This window comes from Protopterus annectens, chromosome 11.part0 (genome assembly GCF_019279795.1).
Source record: "Protopterus annectens isolate FY-2018-M chromosome 11.part0, PAN1.0, whole genome shotgun sequence".
Taxonomy (NCBI): domain Eukaryota; kingdom Metazoa; phylum Chordata; order Ceratodontiformes; family Protopteridae; genus Protopterus; species Protopterus annectens.
The window spans coordinates 495,533,500-495,557,049 of NC_056745.1; the positions used below are offsets into that span (position 1 = coordinate 495,533,500).

The window sequence follows — 23,550 nt, forward strand, 5'->3', positions numbered from 1 at the left end:
GCTGAGAGGGGAGGATCCGTGATCTCGAGGGAGACTTAGTCAGCAGACGGGCGGGGCTGAGGGTTGAGTCTCAGCCCGCCTTTTGTGGGACTTATGTCCCTTGTCTTTGTGCCTTTTTTCCACCATAGTGGAGGTACCTGAATCCCCCAAACTCAAACCCAAAGAGGGAGGTTGAGTCCCAGGTTGAGTCGGGGGCCCAGAAGGCACGAGGGCTGTGGAGACAGCCTGTGCCTGAGAGGGGGAGGAAGAAGAAGCCGATTCCTGAGGCAACAAGCCCGTCAGGATCAGCTTGTTCGCCCTGTCCCTAATAGCTCGGGGATTAAAGGCCGCGCAGATTGTGCAGGCCGATGACAAATGGGCCACCCCCAAGCATAAAACGCACTGAGTGTGGCCATCAGCCGGCGAAAGCTAATAGCCACACTCAGTACACTTTGAGAACACCGCCTTACGCCCTTCAGCCATACCACCACTCACACCAAAAAACACACCCAAACACTAAGAGGGGGGAGGGTGAAAGGCAGGAACTAACAGAAACAAACTAGTTAGAAAGGGGGGAACAAAGGTACCTAACTAACTACACTTTCGCTAACTAACCCAAGAAAACTAAACACTCACACAAGAAAGATTTTTTTTTTTTTTTTACAAGAAGAAAAAGGTTCAATCTCACCAAAAGCCAAGGAGCTCTTCAAAAGTAGCTGCTTCAGCCGCGGCAAAAAATGATCTGAGGTAATGTAGCACATAGCAGGGGATTATGGGTAGGGGGAGGAGCTAGAAGCTCGGATCTTGTAGCTTGGAAAGCCGCCGGCTCGGATCCGATACCCACAGGTTGCAGAGCAAATGAAGTAACTACTTCAGATCTGTATTTATATATTTATGAAATGTCTAATGTGTTTTAATATGCCTTTATTATATGTTTTTAAACATTATATTAGCAATTTAAGTTTGTACTGTGTAACAACATGTAACATTTTTACATTTGGTATCCAGGACCATAGTCTTTAGTTATGACATAATTTCCCTTTAAGTTTGCAAAGAGGAAATGATGTAATATGCCTTGCTTTATTTAAACGCAGTTTTAGCTTTTTAGCTTGTCTGATGAAGTTCCTGTATTGTTTTAAACTTGGGACGAAAGCACTTACAAGCTTTCACTGCTGTTCTGACTAAAATGTTTGCCTGCAAATGGTGCAAGCCGTCTTTTTGGATTTATTGGTTTGTTTACCTTTCTGGCGTTTGTGAATTTTGTATTCCAGAGGATGAGAGTGGTGAGTCCAAATGGATCTTAGATAACATTGAAATTTCCTCATGTGGAGCTTTGCCAATGGTAACATGGGAATGGCTGAAGCCATGTGGCCCAGGGGCCTGAGGTACTGCCTGACAGTCATTTTTTTGGTCTGCAGTACTGAGGACAGGTAGTGTGTTACGTTTTCCACCTTTTTAAGTGGTAAGAAGATCTTCATGATGTCTGTCTGAATCCTGCACTTGAGGAAAACAAGATCCTGAGTGGGGGTCAGGGAGGACTTGGGATAATTTATCTGAAACCCCAGAGCTTGCAGGAGGGAGAGCATTTTCTGCAAATGGAGCAGGAGGGAGTCTTTGCAATCCGCCTGGATAAGCAGGTCATTTAGGTAAGGGAAAATCTGAATTCCTCGAGTCCTGCAGTAGGCTATCACTGGAGCCAGGCACTTGGTGAAAACTCTTGGAGCTGTAGAGAGTCTGAAGGGCAAAGCCAAGAACTGACAGTGAGAAGAGGCCACAGAGAAACAAAAAAGTATCTTCTGAAATTGGGCCTTACGGCTATGTGGAGGGAGGCATCCTTGATGTCCAAGGTGGCCATGAACCCCTGAAGCAAGATAAGGGGAAAATGTGTTTGCAATGTGAGCATCCAGAAGGTGGGCACTTTCAAGAAAAGGTTTAGATAAGAGAGATCCAGAAATGGTATCCAGGGACCCTCTTTTCTTGGTACTAGAAAGAGCCTTGAATAGAAACCTTTTCCCAATGTTGTCTGTGGAACATGCTGAATGGTGCACCCTGGGCCATGCAATCATCCAAAACATCTTGAAGGAGGGGAAGCTGATCTTTGTGGGGTTAAGGGATACCCCTTCCAACTGGGGGGGGGGGGTGATCCAAGTCATGAAGTACCCTTTCTATTATGGAGAGGACCCACCTGTCTTTAGTGATGTGTCCCCACACTTAAGATACAGTGAGAGAGCCATAGCGAATGAGGGACAGAGAGTTGGGGGGGATGGATTCAAGAGTGGCAGGTAGTCAGAGACTACCTGCCCTGTCTTGAAACTGAGGCTTTGGTGCTGGTGGTTGTGAAGGTCTGTCAGGAGTTGAATGTTTCCTGGCAAACTTCAACTTCATGGGTCTTGAAGAGGGAGTGGGCAGAGTGTATCCTAATAAACTGAGTTTTTGAGGGATAATTCCTTTGAAACTTGAGGATAGGAGATACAAACTAATGTTTTAAGTCATGTAGCTCTTTCCCCTTTTGTTGCAGAGTCTTAAGATCTACAACCTTGGAGTCAAACACAGCTGAATTGTCTAAAGGTGAATCAAGCAATTTTACCCTTAGATTATGCGGTAGTGGCTGTAGTTGTGGCCACAGATATCTTCTAAGGGCAGATGTTGATGCAGCAGATATAGCTGAGGCCTCAGCAGCATCACAGCTGCACCTTATGGCATGTCTAGTGACTTGGGAGGTCAAAGAAATAAGACTGGACAGTTGAGCTTTGGCTGTAGAATCAGGGATGTCAGACAGCTCTTTGGAGACTTTTTCTGAAAGAGCTAGGGCATATTTAGGCATATGGGTCTGATAATTGACAGCCCTGAATGCCAGGGTAGAGGAGGGAAGGAAGGAGTTTGGAAGCCTTATCAGTGTAGCTAGAGACAGTGCTTGGATCGGCTGCAGGGCATTTCATTAGAAACTTAGCTGTCTCAGGGACTTTGTAAAATCTATCAGGTCTGCATGGAGCAGGAGGCCAAGAGTCAGGGTTTAGGAAAGCTGCACTGAAAGCATCAAGGAATGCTGGCAGTAAGGGGGAATAGTTGAGGGGGCAGGGGAATCCATATGGAGAAGAGCATAGTACCTTTTCTGTACCTCCTGTCATCTCAGATGAATCCCATTTAAAGTGCTCCATCATCTTAGCAATGGTTTCCCCACAGGTGAGATCTTCTGCTGGAGAGTCTGCTTCAGCTGAATCTTCTTCTGGGGAGGCATAGCCGAGAAAAGAGGGGAGTTGGGAAGCATAAGAGAGTGAATCTTCTGAGGAAGACTCAGAAGATTACTCCTCTTCCACCTGGGAAGGGTCTAAGGCTTGGGGACTAGGGCTCAACAAAGGTGTGGCTACTGGTAAGGCTACTGTAGAAGTATGTCTCAAGGCCATAAATGCATTCAGGGGAGACTGTGTGAAATCCTGCCAATCTGGTTGGCTTTCCACAGAAGGAGAGGTATGTTTTCTCTTTTCTTTCCTCTTGAGGGAAGGCCTAGCAGACGTCTGCGCAGGAGTAGGCCTACGGTCTGAAGCCAACGAAGAGCTGAAAGGGTCCATCTGGTCAGCTGATGCAAGCCTGGGTTCCCCCTCGGTGTTGGAGACTGACGTCTGCAGGCCCTCAAAGGACATGTCTTCTGCACAGGATTCTCAGCTTCTACATTGGTACCCGCTGTACCCGTTAAAGGTGGCGACCGATTGTTCCTCCAGGCTGAAGACCATAGGATGAACGTCAGAAGGCAGAGGTGCAGCACCAGTTGCAGGCCTTTTTCTTAGGTGGCTCAGTGGGCAGACTGGACGTCCCCCTCCACTGCCAATGCTAGCCATTTGAGGTTCTGATTCTGAGATATGTATTCAAAGCATGGAGTTTGCTACGCAGAGTTTTCGGGACTGAGGCCTGGCAAATGGTACAGGCCTTATGGTCATGTGACAGCCTTAAGCAAAAGAGACAGAGCTCATGGACGTCCTTGTGGAAAATCTGATGTCCACACTTGCACTTACCCTTTCTGGATGACATGAACAAGAAATAACAGAAGGAGAGGTATGTTTTCTCTTTTCTTTCCTCTTGAGGGAAGGCCTAGCAGACGTCTGCGCAGGAGTAGGCCTACGGTCTGAAGCCAACGAAGAGCTGAAAGGGTCCATCTGGTCAGCTGATGCAAGCCTGGGTTCCCCCTCGGTGTTGGAGACTGACGTCTGCAGGCCCTCAAAGGACATGTCTTCTGCACAGGATTCTCAGCTTCTACATTGGTACCCGCTGTACCCGTTAAAGGTGGCGACCGATTGTTCCTCCAGGCTGAAGACCATAGGATGAACGTCAGAAGGCAGAGGTGCAGCACCAGTTGCAGGCCTTTTTCTTAGGTGGCTCAGTGGGCAGACTGGACGTCCCCCTCCACTGCCAATGCTAGCCATTTGAGGTTCTGATTCTGAGATATGTATTCAAAGCATGGAGTTTGCTACGCAGAGTTTTCGGGACTGAGGCCTGGCAAATGGTACAGGCCTTATGGTCATGTGACAGCCTTAAGCAAAAGAGACAGAGCTCATGGACGTCCTTGTGGAAAATCTGATGTCCACACTTGCACTTACCCTTTCTGGATGACATGAACAAGAAATAACATGCAATAACACAGATAAAGATTCCCCAACGGGGTACTTATTTTAAGATTGTAGATCTGATGGCCGGGACAGAGGAACAGCTGAAGTTTGACCGGCGGCAGAGAAGTTCTGAGGGATGGTGCATGCAGATGTCACTTTTATGGCCCACGTTCGTCTAGCCACATCGGACATCCTCACGCACCTTGCAGTGACTACAAACTTTTGAAGACTGGACGGATGTTCGGGTAGCAAGAGGAAAATACCTAAGAGTACAGAATACTGCAACATGAGAACAGAAGGAAATCAACACTGATGTCTCCACTGTGACCCCAACTACATCACCAAATTCATGGCCTGGCCCACTTTATAGCGAAGGATGACAAATACTAGAGTACCCCACCTCCAATGAGGCAATTCCTCTGAGACAGAGTTACAGATAGCAACTGCCTATTTATGGTCACCCCAAAGAGCAACTACAAGGACTCCACCAGGGATATGCAATCTAGCCATATCTCATGGAGTTCCTCTTCTTCCGAAAAAGCCCTGACCACCATGGCCAATACACTGTCAGACACTACAGGTGCTATGGAAAGCTCAAGGGCTCCATTTTGTAACAAAACTGGTGCCTACTCAGAACAAAAAGAACTTCCTGTGTGGATACCTACACGAAGGTGTCCACTGTGTAAAATGTATCAACAAGATACACTGCAACAGCAGGAGTATGACAGGGTGCTACTTTAGGTAGCGACCTTATCCAGAACTTGAAATACTGGACATGCTTAATGAAATCTCTCAATTTTCTGATGAGGTAGAATCCTTCAACCTCATTCAAAAGGAAGATCACTGTAAGGATACCGGGCCTTATTCCAAAGGAGGGCAATCTAAATTACTCCTTTTAAAAGATGAATGTGAACAAGTCTAAACAGACCTGAAAAGAAGACATGGCCTCTGAGTGAATCCCTTTCTGAGGGTGTACATTCTGTTCTAATATGGAGCTGCTCATGACCTCACTGAGAAACTACCAGTGCTATGTGCTATGCGATGCCATGACAAACCTGGATAACTACCAGTACATGGGCAGTCCCAGACAGTAGTCAGGGAATGTGACAGCTGAGCTAGTGAGGTCATCCTCTGTGGCAACCTGGTCAGCACAACCACTACAACCAAAATATAAAGGAATCCCTCTCCTCAATCTTTGAGCTGCTGCTTCTTCATGTTTGGGGTGGAATGAATGACTACATGTAAAATATACAACGACTTAAGATTCACAGTGGTTCTCTACAAAAAGATTGAGAGAAAAATGAGGAAAGAAAAATACTTGCACAAGAAAAACTGTCAGAAGCTTCAAATAAATATTTGTGTTCATTAATGCAACAGATTTATGAAAAACATTACATAGACCAAGAAACCTTGGGCCATTTGGAAAAAGAAGCTACTGAGGAAGTGCAAAAATATATACAGTAGAACAAAATCTAGAGATTTCTGAAAGGTATAAAAAAGAAATATGGGCATGGGAGAGACAGAGATTTGATATGATGCAATATTTATGCAAAGGAGAAAGCCAAATTAATCAATACAAAAAAGCAACCCCAAAGATATTCAAAGAGAAATACAGACAAATGTATAAGCTACACCCTACACTGACCGACTAAATTACAGCAACCATGAACCAAGTAGCAAACCACTTTGCAGTTCAGCCATGACAAAGGACAAATTATTATTCAAGGGATAAAAATTCAAAGGGGGGTTATTCCAGGGTGACTGTCACCACTGCTGTTTTGTCTTACCTTTAACCCATTAAGTGATCTACTTAACAGATTAGGTCATGGCTACAATTTGGCTCCCAGAAAACAACAAAGCATAAATACTTATCTACTTTTTGTAGATGATTTCAAACGGTACAGTTCATCAGAAGAGGAGAACTGAAAGCACACTGCAAGTGGTCAAAACTTTTTCAGATATAAGAAAGTCATTTGGTCTTGATAAATGATTTGCAAAAGCAAACTTTAAACTGAAAAGCTGCAGCACCAACAAAAAAATCAGCCTGGGATAGGATTGTGATATAAAAGACCTTCAGCAAGAGGAAGTGTAAAAATATTTGAGAATTTATGAAGGATCAACAATAAACCACGAACAAATGCAGATAAAACTTAGTAAGGAATATCTTAGAAGCAGCAAACAAGAGTTAAACATAAATAAGGGTAATGATGATAAACTTCAGCCTTTTAATCCATCCAAGAAGCCTTTAATGAACAGTTGACAAACTGCAGGCCTTACTTGTGTTTACCACTTGTTGCTTCCCTCAGACTACATGGGTCTGATACTGGTTACGGGTAAGTGTTGGTTGCACGGCATACAAACTATTTTCTTTGTTTCCCAATATTTTAGAAGACTAAAATTAAAACTGAAAACAGTGCTGACATCTAGGGACAAGTCCAAGCTATAAACCAATTTGCTCTTTTGTCCTAACTTACAGTTCTGGAGTGACTGACTGGCCCTAACAGGTGTTGGATTGGTTAGAGAGGAAAACAAGGAGGATGTTTAGTGTTCATCAAAAGATTTATAAAAATGAGTGTAAACCAAGACTATATATTCCTCATTCTGAAAGAAGTATGGGCCTCCTCAAAACTGATTACATATATAGATATGCAATCGTAGGACTGCACACATATCTGCTGACCTCACAAGAAGCAAAAGTAGTGAAAGTTTTAAAAGAAGAGGAGAATACAGCTAAGATGACTTCCCTGCTTAGTTTAGCAGAAGCGTATTGTCATCAAGCAGGAATGGAAATCAAACCAGAAGTAGACAAAAATCAGGCAGCAACTGAATGTGCCAAAAAAAACAAAAGAATATAAGGTGAAGGGGTCAGATGAAAAGGTAAGACATGTGGAAAATGCATACATATAGTTGCAAGTAAAGAAACTCTTGGAACAACCTCATGTTGATCAGGATCGAATGCAGGAATGGTTACGGAGAGGTGAATTAAAACCAAAAGACGAAAGGTTAATATTGGTAGCCTAAGATAGTGGACTACGTACATGTTGGTTTACAAAGTCCATTTAACATGTGGAAAAACAGACAAATGTAGGTTTTCTACAACAGAACTTGAAACAGTCACATCTTAGATGTTGCTGGTTGTGATATACTAGGCAGAAGGACTGTATACTGAAAGACAATATGGCAAGACTGTTGCATCGGGGACTGTGCAAAAATTATAAAACTGAAGTAGCTGAGAAGCACTGGAAAAATGAGCCATAAAGCATTGTAGAAAATGCTGACGTTAATATTGCATGGGATCACCCATTATCAACAGTTCAAAAAATAGATGCGAGAAAACCAGATACAGAAGTCCATGAAAAGAAGACAAAAATAGCGCTGATCATTAAAAATGCTACACCCAATGACTACAGTGTCTTACATAGAGAGAACAACAAAGTCATAAAATACCAGGACTTACAGGAGAAATGAGGGCACTGTGGCAGGAGGATACCCAGACAGTTGCAACAGTAGTAGGAGCAATGGGTCTTATAAAAACGAATTTACAATTATACTTAGATATGTTATCGACACATGCAACTCTGTATGAATTGCACGAAACTGAAAGTGACTGGCTCCTAACCAGAAGCATAAATGACTCCTGGATACCTTCTCCATTTTGATGTGGTAGTAGGCATCCTTGAGATCGATGGAGCACATCTATACTCCTTTCTCCAGCAGTGTAAAAATGGACTTAAGTGTGACCATCTGGAACTTGGACTTCAGAACGTAGTGATTCAGTCGACTGAGATCCAGAATTTGTCTCAGGTCCCCTGTTCTTTTCAGCACTAAAAAGAGTCGTAAGTTCCTGATCCGACATGGTCTGAGGGGACAGGTTGGATGACTCCTTTTTCTAGCAGCTTTGCAACTTCTAGTGCTGCTTGATCCCGTTGACTGGGTGGGACGTCCGGGATACTTCTGACTGGGGGGTCGACACAAAGAGAATAGTGTAACCTCCGGTAACTATTCAAAGCACCCAACGATCCTGGGTGATGCTTTCCCAGGCTTCCGGATGCAACAAAATTCGGCCCCTGACTGGCTCTGGAATAGCACAGTCGGGCAACGCCTCAGGAATGCTGGAAGGAAGAACCGCAAAAGGAATCGCTGTCTCCCGAGTTGCGGGGGGCCTCCTCTGCCTCTAGGACGGCGTCTTCCGGAATAATCCTCCCCCTCTGGAGGGGGACTCACCTTGAGCTGCGGGAAAGGGTCTCTGAGACTTTTTGAACTACATTTTCCCTCCTCTCTGAGCCTTGGGATAAGGCCTAGAAGGGAGAGAAAAACAGGCCCCTATGGCAGATAGGGTCTTTCCCTCCTGTTCGCATCTGGTGAGGATGTCTTTAACTTTGGGTCCAAAGAGAGAGAACCCATCAAAGGGGGCGTCAGTGAAGGAAGACTTAATGGTCTCCGCGAAATGACACAGGCGCATCCAGGCTTACCTTCTAAGAGCTACGCCTGAGCTAGCTGCCCTACTTGCCCTTTCGGCTGCATAAGATATGAGCCTCATAGACAAGTTGACAATAGAACCTAGGGTAGACAACTGGGAGTTAACAGTCTGCGCTACCGCCTCAGGCATGTTACCAGTCAGAGTATCTCCTAGCTCCTTCAGGAGATCTCTTTGGAGCCGAGTGAAATAACAGAGGTAATTCAACGACCTTAATGTAAAGGTCGCCGAAGACAGGGTGCGCTTCCCATACCGGTCCATACTCCTGGACTCCTTGTTAGGAGGATGGACTGAAGAAGAAGCCTCTGCAACTTCCTGCTGAGTGGCTGCCACCACCACCAAGGCATCTACCAAAACCCCTTTGGTAAGGAACTCTTTGCCTGGGGGAGCTGACAGAAACTTGTTTGGACGTCTGGGCACCGGTTCCACGGAATCAGGGTTCTCCCACACCCTTCGACAAATCAAGTCCAGGAGTTCGTCAAAGGGTGGAGACACCCAGGAGGTGGAGGGTTGAGCTCCGAAGGCCTTGAGGAATACCGACTCCTCCTCAGAGGGGGTCTTGGAAGGCCAGTCGCCTCTCTGCCTCAAAATCTCTAGGATGTCGGAGAAAGAGACATCATCGGAGGACGACTTGGGGGACCCCTCTGACTCTTCGAGGTCGGTATCGGAAGTGAGGGACTCACCTTGGGAGTCTGTGTGCTTCCTCTTGCACAACTTCTTACTAGGGGGCTCCTCAGGCACCGACTGAGGGGCCCTCAGAAAGTAGGGGACCACTCAAGGGGGTATCCCCAGACCTTCGGGCTCTGCCATCCAAGGATAGGGGGGCGTCTGAGGCTCAAGCTGGGGTGCAAGGGGACGGAGTGACCGATCCAGGTGATGTAACTGATGATCTGGCCAGTGCGCTCCTCATGGCCTCGAAGGCAGGTCCCCCCGAATCCGAGGACTGACCCGTCTCCGAGACCACGACCAGAGTCGGGATTCCCCGAGCCGAAGCACCGAGAGGGAGGCTCGGAACAAACAGTGTTCCCGAGGTATCCCCCTCAGGGTCCGACTGAGGAAACCAGAGTACCGAAACCAGAGGATGGAACAGACATGGTTTGAGCCAACGCCGGCTCTGATAGACTCACATGGGGTATCGGAGTCGACACGAGAACATCACTCAGTGTGGGGCACTCTGGCTCCGACAACACATAGGTGCTCGGAGGAGGAATCACAGGTACCAGAATGGGGACTGGCTCCGGAGCCGACTGGGTCAGAGCTGACAACAGTTTTGCTAGCACCGGCGACTGCAGGAGCCTCTGGACCACCCTATCCACATCCAAATCAGACAGCCTAGAGGATTTGGATGAAATAGGAGGAGATCGGGATCTCCTACCAGGAGACACATGCCTGACACTGGGAGACCGGCTCCGAATAGGCTCCAGTAATATCGGAGCCGAGGTCAGCTCCAGCACCACCGATACCTCCTGCGGCCCCGAGGACAATGGAGCCGAGGAGGTAGTATCCCCTATCGAAACCTTCTCCTGCGGCCCCGAGGACAATGGAGCCGAGGAGGAAGTATCCATAATCGAGACCGTCTCCTGCAGCCCCGAGGACAATGGAGCCGAGGAGGCAGCAACCACTATTTTAACCTTCTCCGGGGGCTCCGAGGAAGCAGACGGAGCCGGAGATCTCTTCTTGGCCTTGGAAGGCTTAGATTTAGGACTGGAAAAGAAGAATCTAAGGACTCCTCAAAAGAGGGCTTAATCAGGCCCTTCAAAATCAGTTTATTTTTTTTTCCTGCAGTACCCTTGTGCTAAAAGCGTGGCAGAAACTGCAGGACTCCTGCAGGTGACTAGCCCCAAGACAATACACACAGATGGCATGGCCATCCTTAATAGACATTTTATAGCCACATTTAGTACACTTTTTAAACCCGGAGGGTTTATGCTCCTCCTGCTCTTTAGACATGGTAAAAAAATAACAGCACACTGTCAACCGATGACACAAGAGGAAGGCGGGAAAACAAACACCACTAACGGCCAAGGAACTCTAAATCAAACGTTTCTTGGAGTAGCAGGGAAAGACTAGAACAAATCCAACTATAGTTTTAACACCAGAAAAACAACATAGGAGAGGACTAGGTCCTCTAACTTAAACGGGCCTAGCCCGCCAAACAAAGGGATACCACAAACAGCCAATCTCACTTACGCTCACAATGAAACTTAGACAAGGAGAAAGCTAGCTATTAAAATAGCTTTTGTAAAATAACAGACTGCTAAAATACTTAGAAAAAGTATTTGCAAGGGTACTTATCCACAGCCAAGTGAGACCACGTCCTAACTCTACGAGCGGCAAACGAGATCGGGGCTAGTTCGAGGTGCATCTTGGGATACCGGGTTAGCCCAGCCAATTACAGACTTCGTGCTAGAGAAATTTGGCCGAGTCGGAGCAGATTCTCAGCTCCGAACCCGTGAGTAAGGAATGTAGACGAGATAGGACCACATAACATCAGATGATTCAGTGTGAAAACATAACTATACAGTAGTAGTTCTCTACAACTGTGCAGCATTTTATGAACATGACAATTCAATGAGGTAGTTTTGTTGCTTCTTCCATCTTTTCACATATCTCTTTTTTCCTCATTTCTCTTTTTTTTGACTGATATCCTCATTCTTAGTTTACTTCCTGCAAAACAGTATTTGATACAACCCAGACAGACAGTGAATATTAATACCCTGTTAGGTAACCACACAGCTTAATGATAACCTGAGACTTGAACAACTGAATCATAAATTATCGCAAATATGCCTGCTGATACTTCATCTGGATTTTGCTTGAGCTTATCAGAGCCTAACAGTGACATAAATAAGTGTGGATAGGTCTAAAAATACTTAAACATTTTTTAAGATTTGTGAATTAAATGAAAAAGTACTTAAACGTATATGGCCTTATTACAAGCATAAAGACATGCATGCACTAATATTAGGCCAACTAGCAATAAACAAGAACATGCGTCTGTCACTCTATTAATGCAGCCCTGCAATGAAATAATAATGACCAACCAGGTAAGCAAAGCTGGAAATGCTGTCAGACAAGCTGAACTGTATATCACAATACAGTAAAACAGAAGGGTGTATTTAGGGTTAAAATGTTGACTGAAATGTGAAAGAGGAGGAATTTAAAAATGTTTTTTCAGGTATGCACAGAAATTTTCTTTCTGTAACAAATTTCCAAAATCAAGAAACTAAATCTCAAACAAGCTGAAATAGATATAAAAGTATTTAATGAAAACATTACAAAAATAATTTTGATTTGTCACTGACCTGCAACAATGCAAGGGCATTCTGATGTCTTCCTGAAAAAAGGCTCAACTGTACCCTGAAAATCAAGGTCTCCAAAATTTGAAAGGACACCAACTCTAACTTTTTGTTGCCCTCTGCTGCATCTTTAAGTAACTGTTGAAGCATCCTGTCACATATGTAGTCTTTACCATCAAAGGATGTTTCCAAATTTAAGAACTGTAAAACGAAAAAAAAAAAAAAAAACAAATGCAGAAAGGGAAATGCAAAACTTTGTGACTACTGACCATTACTAAACTGTTTTCTATACATACTTAAGTTGTTAAAATAATTTAAGAATCAGTACTGAAACAACAAAGTTCCATACACATCTCACTGTACCAATTCACATTTCACATAAACCAACAGAAGAGCATATGAAGGGAATTTAGCATTACTCGTCTTAAGAGCAATATATTTGAGCAAAGTTAGTAAACTAGGCAATATTTATTCATTTAATTTTAACTCACACCCATAATATACTTGGAATATTCAACAAACACAAAAGTCAAAAAGTGAAGGATGAAGAAGAAGACATGGAGTAACATGCAACAAAATGTAATACACAGCCGGTATATGTTACAGAATCAGTTGATCTGATAGGCGCACTCCAGCATGCTCATCCATTCTTTTGCAATTCAAATCTTTTTCCTGGAGCTCCTGCACAAGTACACATGCATGTAGTGTTACAATATACAACTTGAAGTGTATGTCTAGTCCACAAGCCCATTATTTCATCCCATTAACTGATCAACCATTTCCTGGAAAGCAAGGGAAATGGACAATTTCACATTTGTACTTGTAAGGTATGTAAATGAACAGCTGCCTGACTTAACAGTGGAATTCAGTAGCAGTTATTGCATGGAGTGGCTGCCCAAGCAGAGAAAGACAGTGAGAAACCATGTGTGAGACACAAGACAGAGGCGCACAGCTTGCACCGGTCACCATTAGGCTTTCGAATACTGGCCAAGGCTCTTGGCCACCCCCATAGTGCCTTTTTTAGGCAAGGCTCAAAAGACAAACCCACCACCGTAAATAGCACAAGTAACAAAAAACTGAGGGTAATGCTGCTCATTGCCAGAAGTCTAAACCTCAAAATGCACGCACTCGAGGCACTCCTCAGTATGGAGAAAATCGATATATGTGCAGTAACAGAAAAGTACAGTTTTGTACCTACCATAAATGTAGATGTTCGAGTGCTAATACAGCTGCAGTAATCACAGATGGGTTTTCTGCCGTCAGGCGGGTCCTCGGTCGGCTGAATTCCAAAGTCTAGGTCCGGCGTCGGTTGTGGTCGCTTTCTTTCCTGACGTTAGTGCGACAGGGGTATATAAGACACAGCCGACGCCATATTCTTCAGTCTTTCTTGCCCCAGATGTCAGGTGCCCCCAGAAGGAAGGCAATACATAAATTATATATATATATAGTCAAAGCAATGCAATACAATCAAAAATCAGTAGTTGCAAGCAAATACACCATAGAAGGATAACCCAAATTAGGTTGTTTGAGGAGGTGTTATCCACTAGGCCTTTACCAAGAGGGGAAGGAGGGAGGGAAACCTGTACTGCAGCTGTATTAGCACTCTAACATCTACATTTATGGTAGGTACAAAACTGTACTATGTTCATCGTGCATACAGCTGCAGTAATCACAGATGGGTAGAATCCCAAAGCTACGCACAGGGTGGTAGGCACTAGGTGGAACTGGGAGCAGCCAAAATGCCCTGCAACACAGCAGTGGCAAAGCCTGCTCTAGTTTTGGAATATAAAGGTAGGTGGTAGTGTTTTGTGAAGGTATGCACAGAACTCCAAGTGGCTGCCTCCAAAATATCTTTGGTAGGGACTCCTCTGAGGAAGGCTGTAGAGGTAGCTGTGGCCCTTGTGGAGTGGGATCTGATGCCTGTAGGAACAGGTTTGCCATGAAAGGAGTAACAAAACCATATGCAATGGCCTATCCATTTTGAAATTGTCTGTTTGGAAATTGGCTTCCCTTGAGCTCCTACAGCATAGGGCACAAAAAGTTGTTCTGATTTCCTGAAGGGCTGTGTTCTGTCCAAATAGTAACGTAGCTGTCTATGGATGTCTAACGAATGTAGCAGCCTTTCCCCTTTGTTTTGAGGATTGGGGTAAAAGGTAGGTAAGTGTATGGCCTGATTTAAAGCTACCCTGGATACTACCTTAGGAATAAATGAAGGGTTGGTTGGTAGGGAAACCCTGTCCTGATGGAAGATGAGAAAGGGCTGCACAGCCATGAGGGCTTGTAGTTCCGAAACCCTACGAGCTGAGGTAATGGCCAGAAGGAAGGCTGTTTTCCGGGACAAATATTGCAAATCTGTAGAGGCAGCTGGTTCAAAGGGAGGTAATGTTAATTTTTCTAGAATGTAGTTAAGATCCCAGGCTGGTATTGGTTGTTTCCTTGGGAGTCGTATATTCTTAGCTCCTCTGAGGAACTGTCTTAAAAGTGGGTGAGAGAATAAGGGTGGATCAGTGTTGTATTCTGCAGAAATGGCTGAGGCATGAATTTTGATGGAGGAAAATGAAAGCCCACTGTTCAACAGCTCAGCTAGATACTGTAATATCCGAGGCAAATTCAGTTTTCTAGGATCCTGGCCTTTTTTCTCATTCCAACCGCAAAACATTTCCATTTTGCGGAGTAAGCCTTTCTAGTAGATGGCCTTCTGGCCTCCAAAATGACATCCTGCACCTCTTTGGAGAGTAGGGTCTGTTGTGGTGTTAAGGAATTTTCCATGCAGCCAGATTGAGAGTTTTCAGCTGACTGTGAAGAGTTTTGTAGCTGTGCTGAGTCAGTAGAAGAGGCATTAGAGGTAGGGTCCAGGGAGGAGTATGTGTTAGGCTCCTCAGGAGTGGGTACCAGTGTTGTCTTGGCCAGTCTGGAGCAATCAGTATCATCTTCGGTCTGTCTGCTCTTGCTTTCAAGAGCACCATGGGCAGAAGAGGCAGAGGTGCGAAAGCGTAAACTGTCCATGCTGTCCAACTGAATGAAAGGGCGTCCACTCTCCAGGCCTTTGGATGAAAGGTCCTTGAACAAAACTTTTCCAATTGATGATTCCTGTGGGAGGCTGGCCTCCCCCACGCTTGGATTATCTTTGTAAACACTTGAGGATGCAACTTCCATTAATGTGGATCTGTCATATTTCTGCTTAGATTGTCTGCCAGCGTGTTTTCCAAACCTGGCAAGTACTGTGCTTGAAGTTCGATTTGCCATTCCAGAGCCAAGTTCCAAAGTGTCATGGCTAGTCTGCACAGGGGGTATGAATGTGTTCCTCCTTGTCTGTTTATGTACCACATTACTGTGGTGTTGTCTGTTCTTATCAATAATTGTCCTGGATGCAGGAGGTCCTTGAAAGCTGTAATTGCATTTATCACTGCTAGCATTTCTTTTTGATAGATGTGAAGGTACTTTTCCTTTTGGGACCATTTGCCCTGAATGCACCTGTCTGTCATGTGCACCCCCCAGGCATAATCTGAGGTGTCTGTTGTGATTACTTGATTTGCTTGAGGCTTGCAGAATGGGAGACCTGTGTTTGTTTGACATGCTTGGGCCCACCATAGAAATTCCTTTTGCAAACATGGAACTATTGGTATTATTGTTTCCAAACTGTGGCTGTGTTGAGACCATAGGTTTTTTTAGGTACCATTGAAGTTTCCTCATATGCAACTTTGCACATGGGATTAAAAGATGCCATGAAGCCCAGAGCCTGCAGGATTTTCCTTAGAGCCTGCAGGATTTTCCTTGCAGTAAGCCTGGTACAATTTGCTAGTATTTTGAAGTACTGAGTTAGTTGCCCCTGTTTTTCTGGCGTAAGATAGGCCATCTGGGTGTTTGTGTCCAAGTTGGCACCCAGGAAAGTTATTTTCTGAGATGGTGTTAGCCTGGATTTCTCTTTGTTGATTGTGTATCCCAGAGAATTCAGTAACCGTGTTGTATAAGCCAGATGTTCCAGAAGTATGTGCTTGCTGTCTGCTTGGATCAAGCAGTCGTCCAAATAAGGGTAAATTTGTATCCCTTGAAGTCTGCATTAGGCAATTACTGATGCCAGGCATTTCGTGAATACTCTGGGTGCAATAGATAAGCCAAAGGGCAATGCAGAGAATTGATAGTGGATTGAACCTGCAAGAAATCTGAGGTATCTTCTGCAACTTTGTCTGATTGGGACATGCAGGTATGCCTCCATGAGGTCCAATGTTACCAGCCAAAACTCCTTGCCCAGCATGGGAAGAAGCTGCTGTAATGTGAGCATCTTGAATTTTGGTACGAGTAAGAATGTGTTTAGGATGGATAAGTCCAAAATGGGTCTCCAGTCGGTTCCTTTCCTTGGTACCAGAAATAGCCTGGAATAAAAACCTTGACCTTGTTCGTGAGTAGGTACCTCTTGAATAGCTTTCATGTCTATGAGCTTTGAAATTTGTAGTTGTGCCTCTGCCCTTTGATTGTGTGGCAGGTTTGGCATGCCTCTCATTTTTGGAAGAGTGTGAAAATAAAATCTGTAGCCTCTGCTTATAACGTCCAGGATCCATTTGTCTGTTGTGACAATATGCCAATTTCTTGTAAATAATGCCAGCTTTCCTCCCAAGGGTGCTGCCAGCTGAGACTTGCTTGGCATGGAAAGGAAGAAGTCATTGGGTTTGTTTCCTGTATTGTTGTGCACTGTCTTCGCCACCTCTTGGTGCTGGAGTTTGCCATTGCCTGCCTCTATATGATCCTTGTGATTGTCCTCTGCCCCTTGTGCGCCTGTATCTACCTCTTTGGGGCTTGTCCGTGGCTGGAAAGGACCAGTTTTTTGAAGGCCAATTTCTGCTAAAATGTGGTGGTTGAACCTGTAGAAAAGCTTTGACAGTTTGCATAGATTTGGCTTTTTCTTCCATTTTCCGTAGTATCTCCTCAGCATTAGTACCAAATAGCACATCCTTTTGTAATGGAGCATCTAGTAGTTTAGCTTTCACATGATCAGGCAAGATTTGTTCCCTAAGCCATGCATGTCTACGAATGACTGATCCTGTAACAGCAGCTCTACTTGAGGCCTCTAGGGCATCATAGCCACATTGTAAGGTGTGTTTACCCACTTGTTCTGCACTATGCAACATATCCTGCAACTCCTTCAAATCTGGTTGTTCAGGTTGAGACATTTTATTTCTTAATTGTGATAACAGAAACTGCTGATATTTAAGCATATGAAACTGACAATTTAAGGCCCTCATGGCTAGGGTGGCCGAGGTATATACCTTTTTTTCCCACCTTTCTAAGGATCTTGACTCTCTTTCGGAAGGTAGTGGATTCTTAGCAGTAGAGGCCTTCATTCCCTTGGGGCCTTGAGAAATGGTTTCAGGGTCAGCATTATGGCTTTTGTAAAGAAATTGGTGAGAGTTAGGAACTCTGTAGTACCTATCAGGCTTGACTGGGGCAGGAGGCAGGGAATCCGGATTAAGGCAAGCCTCCGAATAAACATCATCAAGTATGTCCAAGACAGGAGGTATCGCCAGAGGTCTGTGTTGAGGTAACAAAAGAAATTCCCCAAGTCTTTTCTTGGAATCAGAAAAGTCTTGGCCTTCCCAATGGAAGTGTTCCCTCAAAGTGTGCAATGTTTCCCCAAAAGAAAAATCCTCAGGAGGAGATACAGAAGGAATGGACTGCTCTGCATCAGAATCTTCAAAAGAGGAGTAAGAGTGTTCCTCTACATCAGAATGTTCTGAAAAAATGGAGACCTGATCAGAAGAGGGAGAATCTTCCTCCACTCTGGGTCTCTTGTCTGGAGGGGGTTGGGAACCCCTGATAAGAGTAATTAAATCCTCAGCCATTTTAAGCATCTGCTTTTTAGGCATGGGGCCTGGAGATGGGCCCTGTGCAACAGGCCTCTTGGGATGCCTGGCTGATTTGGACTTAGTAAAGGCCTTAATGGAAAAGGAAGATGTGGGTCTAAAGACACCATGGGTGGAAGTGGACCTGTCCACATTAGGAGGCTCAACGCTCACAGTGGCTTCGGTGGTTGTAGTCTGGGTATGGACCGAGGTACCTGCGGTCTCGGTTACAGAAGACACCGCCAAAGAAGTGTCGTTGGTAGTCGGGGACTGCATAGGCGTCTCGCTGAGAACCGGACCATGTGTAGCCGGTTTTGGAGTGGTGTCGGTGGGGACTGCGGACCTCGCGTGTTGGTCCTTGCGTTTTTTGGACAAAACAGTAGTCGGAGTCTCCGACGACATTTTATAATCAAAGGCTTTACCAAAAAAGTGTTGGGCAAACTCCGCCCGACGCTTAATAGTGCGTTTATTGAAAGTAGCGCAAAAGCGACAGCCCGAGACGTCGTGGTCTGGGCCTAAACAAGGTATGCAGAGGGAATGGAAATCCTTATGCGGTATTTGCTTCCCACAAGAAATACAATTGTTAACTTTTTCTGACATCGGTCTGAGGCAAGAAAAGTTTCCAACGGGTACTTAGCTTTAATGAAGACTTCGGTTTCCAATTTTTCGTAAATTCAGGAGCTGGCCGACCGGCACTTGCGAACTGCTTCTGCTTCGGGCACCGCACGGCAAAAAAGACTGAAGAATATGGCGTCGGCTGTGTCTTATATACCCCTGTCACACTGACGTCAGGAAAGAAAGTGACCACAACCAACGCTGGACCTAGACTTTGGAATTCGGCCGACCGAGGACCCGCCTGACGGCAGAAAACCCATCTGTGATTACTGCAGCTGTATGCACGATGAACATCCTGGTTTAAGGCTCCAGAGAGCATCCAAGCATTACCAGGCTACAACTCATACCATAAATTTCGGCCACAATACCCAAACCGAAATACAAAAGGTGGGGGCATATCCATATTCATCAAGGATACCCACACCTCCAGGTTAGTGGCACAGCACGATGCTTCAGAGATCATCCATGTGCAACTAACTTGGGCAAAACTGCAATTCAAATTGTAGCTTGCTACAGATCACCCACCATGTCCCAGGATCCCCATTCTGCATTTCTGGAAACAGTGGGAAACATAAAGGTCCTACCAAACACCCTGACATTGGGTGATTTCAATTACCCAAACATTAACTGGGAAAACTACTCAAGTACTAACTCCCTTGCCCAACATTTCCTAGAATTTATAAACTCAAATGCCCTGGATTAACTGGTCAACACCCCCACCAGAGGTGACAATATACTGGACCTGGTCATCACCAACATGGGCAACCAGTGTTTCACATCGGAGGTCAACCCCTCGCTGGTTAGATCCGACAATAAACTAATCACTCTGGACACCCACATTCCGCCCCCACCCCTGGACAAAGAAACCACCATGAAAAACTTTTCAAAAGCAAACTTCACGTTACTTAAGACCGAGGTGGAAAGTTTCAAAGCCCCCATGCTAAAGGATAATGCTGCCCAAGCTGCAAAATCCTTTACTACTGCACTCTACGGGCACCTACAAGAATGCATGGATCGTGCTAACCCAAGCAAAACCAAGGCTCACTCCTCCAAGAAAAGGAAACCAGTCTGATGGACTCCTGCCATAGACAAACTATACAATAGGAGGAAACTAGTACATAAAAAAGAGTAAAATCCCAAGAAGGTAAGATATTCCTATCAGTATCAGCAAGAAACTACGATCCCTCATAAAATCATCCAAGGCAAGCTTCGAAAGAAAAATTGTCAAGGATTCCAAAGATAACCACAAGGCATTCTTTAACTATGTCAAGAATCTAAGTGGCAATGTTCTGATCTCCTTGGAGTTAGTGCAGAATGGCACAAAATACACTGAACCGACCGATATCGCCAACATCCTGGCAGACAGTTTCAGTGCAAACTTCACTCTCCTCTTACCCCCAAAAGGGCCCATAACCATACTAGAAGAATGTAGTGCCCCTGAAATCACAAACACTCAGGTTAAAACAGCCCTCTGCAAAGCAAAATACACAACATCAATGGTACCGGATGGTGTCCCAGGCTGCGTCCTACACGAGCTCAAAGATGAATTAACCCCTCACCTAAACACACTGTTCAAACTCAGCCTCTCCACAGGCTACGTGCCCATAGAGTGGCGTACAGCAACGGTAATTCCGCTCCACAAAGGTGGAGCCACAACAGACCCCGGGAACTATCGCCCTATAAGCCTGACTAGCTTGGTCTGCATGGCTATGGAGCGCATCATCATGGATCTCATTAACAGAGACATTGGGAACCTCCAAACACTGGACCCTACCCATTTCAGCTTTGTTAAGGGCAGATCATGCCTCCTAAACCTGGTTGACTTCCTTGAGACAGTTACCAAGGCTATAGACAAGGGAAAGGTGGCCCACGCAGCCCACCTAGACCTCGCAAAGGTCTTCGACACCATTTCCCATTCTGGTATTATAGACAAGCTCTACCAGTCTGAACATAAACCCCTATGTCACGAGATGGGTTGCCACAGCTGGTTCACGGACAGAACCCACATGGTAAGAGTTGCAGGAGCTAGATCTGACTCTAAACCGGTTACAAGTGGCGTTCCCCAGGGCTCAGTCCTAGGACCCCTCCTGTTCAGCATATACTTCTCAGAGGTACAGGCAGGCACAGGAGGTCTATGGCTGACCAAGTTCACAGACGACTGCAAACTAAGGGTTATAACTGACTCTCCATCTGACACAGACATCCTCCAAAAGGGTCTCACTGAGACAGATACCTGGTGTCAAAACCATGGCCTCAAGCTAAATGCCAAAAAGTGCATAGTCATCCCCTTTGGAAAAAACAAAGTTCCCACAAACTACCACATAGGTGGTAGCCCCCTAAATACTTTAGACGTAATAAGGGATCTCGAGACCCAAGTAGATAGTAATCTCTCCTTTGATAATCATATTGCCAATGTGGTTAGAAAATCCTTCTATGTGGCCCACCTAATCACAAAAGGGTTTGCATCCAGATTGAAAGAGGTCATTGAGCCCCTCTATGCATCACTCATCAGACCCATCATAGAGTACAACTCCCCATTTGGGATGTACCTTACAAGACACCTGCAACAACTGGAAAGACCACAGAAGTACCTCACCAAGAGGATCACTGGCCTCAAACAGATGCCCTATGCAGCTTTACTGAAGAAACTCCAGCTGTACTCGGTTGCATACTTCATACTCAGAGGTGATCTATGCCTGACATACAAGGCCATGTCCAACCCAGACTTGATAGACATGCGCCACCTAAAGAAAACCATATCCCCTCGAGCCACATGCTCTAGGGATATAAACCTCACCACAACAATAAATAGGACATGCTGGAGGGATAGATTCCTGTCCCAGAGATTTCCCATGCTCTGGAACAAGATTCCAATCTACATTAGGCAGAGCTCCTTGCTAACCCTCTTCAAGAGAAACCTTGACGAGTCGATGGGAAGTAGAAAGTTCACCCCGGGGATCACTTCAATGGCTCTGCTGGACAGAGGCACATGGACCTAATCTAAGGGGGTGGCGAAAGCCAACACAATTCTGGCTAGGCTTATAAATGCCTTTGGGCAGATAGCCTAGTACCTACCTATGTTTCAATTCAAATGATACAGGAAGAATATATCGGCTACAAATAACACTGGGGTCCATCCTTAAACTGGGAAAAATTCAAAGTAGTAAACCCCATCCCTTGGGTGAAATAATTCAGCAGACAGCCAAAGGATGAAAATCAGAAGACTAATTCTTCAACTTCCACAACAAAACAAACCCCTGGACACATGGTCCAAGCAATAATGATCAATGACATTGTCAGCCAGTGACTAAGTGGCCATAGCCTAAAGGTCTGCATGCCTCAATCTCTCCAGCAAGCACTGCAATCAGCCACACCCCACATGAAGTGGCTTTTAACACACACTGGAAGAAGCCACACCCCACATGAAGTGGTCTACAATGGAAGCCCTGTACAACTTGTGATTCACTATATAAATGGCAAACCATAGTGCAATTAACTTGTTTTTATCAAATAAATGCCAGTCCTTCCTTCTCTAGAGGAATGACACAAAAAAAAAAAACACACTTGTGCAGGACATTCACAATAACTCTAGATCTCTACGGGCATTTAGTTTTGCCCAGTGGCTGAGACACTGATATATAGACTGCATTTATATAGCATACATCATGGTAGGTTAAACATTTAAAAAGATAGCTGGGTGCATAAGACCCAGGATAAAAAAGTGCCCAATTCTGGTAGGTGCACTGGTACCAGGACTGGAAAAAAAAGTGTAGAATCCTCAAGACACAGTGATAGAAAAATTCATACAATGGGGCTAGGCCAAGCCCAGGAGAGGATGGCCCCCAGTTGTCAAAAGAAATAGTAGTCCACAAAAATCACAAAAACTGATAGGCCAAAGAACAGCCATACAGATGACAGAGTGGACTACTGAGGATAAGAAGGAAATCATGTATTGTTACTATTATGCGAAAAGCCCAGAAAAAAAGACTGAGGGAGAAATTAGAGTAAATTTATAAGCATAATCCTCAGAACTTGAAGGCCATCAGGTAGAGAGGAAAGCCCAGTAGGAATGATGCCAGTGGGGACAGGTAAGTGGCCTTGGTGTCATTTAATAGATTAATTAGATCCAGGACTTAGTTGGGAGTAAAGGAGCAAGTATAGGGGGTAATGGTGGGTGGGGAGGAATACTGCAACATGGAAGAAAAGGTCATCTATGGTTATGGCAAGATTTTACACAACTATTCTATGTCCTTCTATTCCTATGTTGCAGTATTACAGTTGTGGGAGAGTACCACAGCTTAGATGCATGAAAGGGAGGTAGACGCTATAGAGGATTCTGCAAAGCCCTGTAGGACGGCCCTGGCAAATCCTGCCCATGCTCTGGAGACTTGGTCCAGTTTGTAATGTTTGGTGAAAGTTTGGATAGTGGACCAAGTGGCTGCTTCCATGACGGATGCAGTGTCCACACCTCTCATGAATGCCTTGGAGGCGGCCACCACCCTAGTGTAATGGGCCTTTACTCCCACTGGAGGGTCCCTTCCATTGTAAGTGTAACAGAGACAAATAGTGAAGCAAAACCAAAAACAAACTAGTGAACAAAGAAAAAACGCCAACTCCTACTCTTCCTGAAGCCAGGACAAAGAAGCACGAGAAACCAAACCGTGTCCAATGAACATGGTTCCATAAAGTAATAATCTGTGAATGTAAAAATTATCCAAAAAGCGTTACTTCTAGCTGAAGTT

The 23,550-nt window shown here is 45.0% G+C and overlaps 1 protein-coding gene across 1 annotated transcript in view; it reads right to left on the reverse strand.

Annotated features, from left to right (window-relative positions):
- ZFC3H1 (zinc finger C3H1-type containing) overlaps positions 1-23,550 on the reverse strand; it is a 3,672,721-nt gene that overhangs the window by 847,121 nt on the left and 2,802,050 nt on the right. Inside the window, exon 23 of the mRNA XM_044087220.1 lies at positions 12,363-12,557. Coding sequence (XP_043943155.1) covers positions 12,363-12,557 — 195 coding nt within the window. The remainder of the gene's footprint in view (positions 1-12,362; positions 12,558-23,550) is intronic.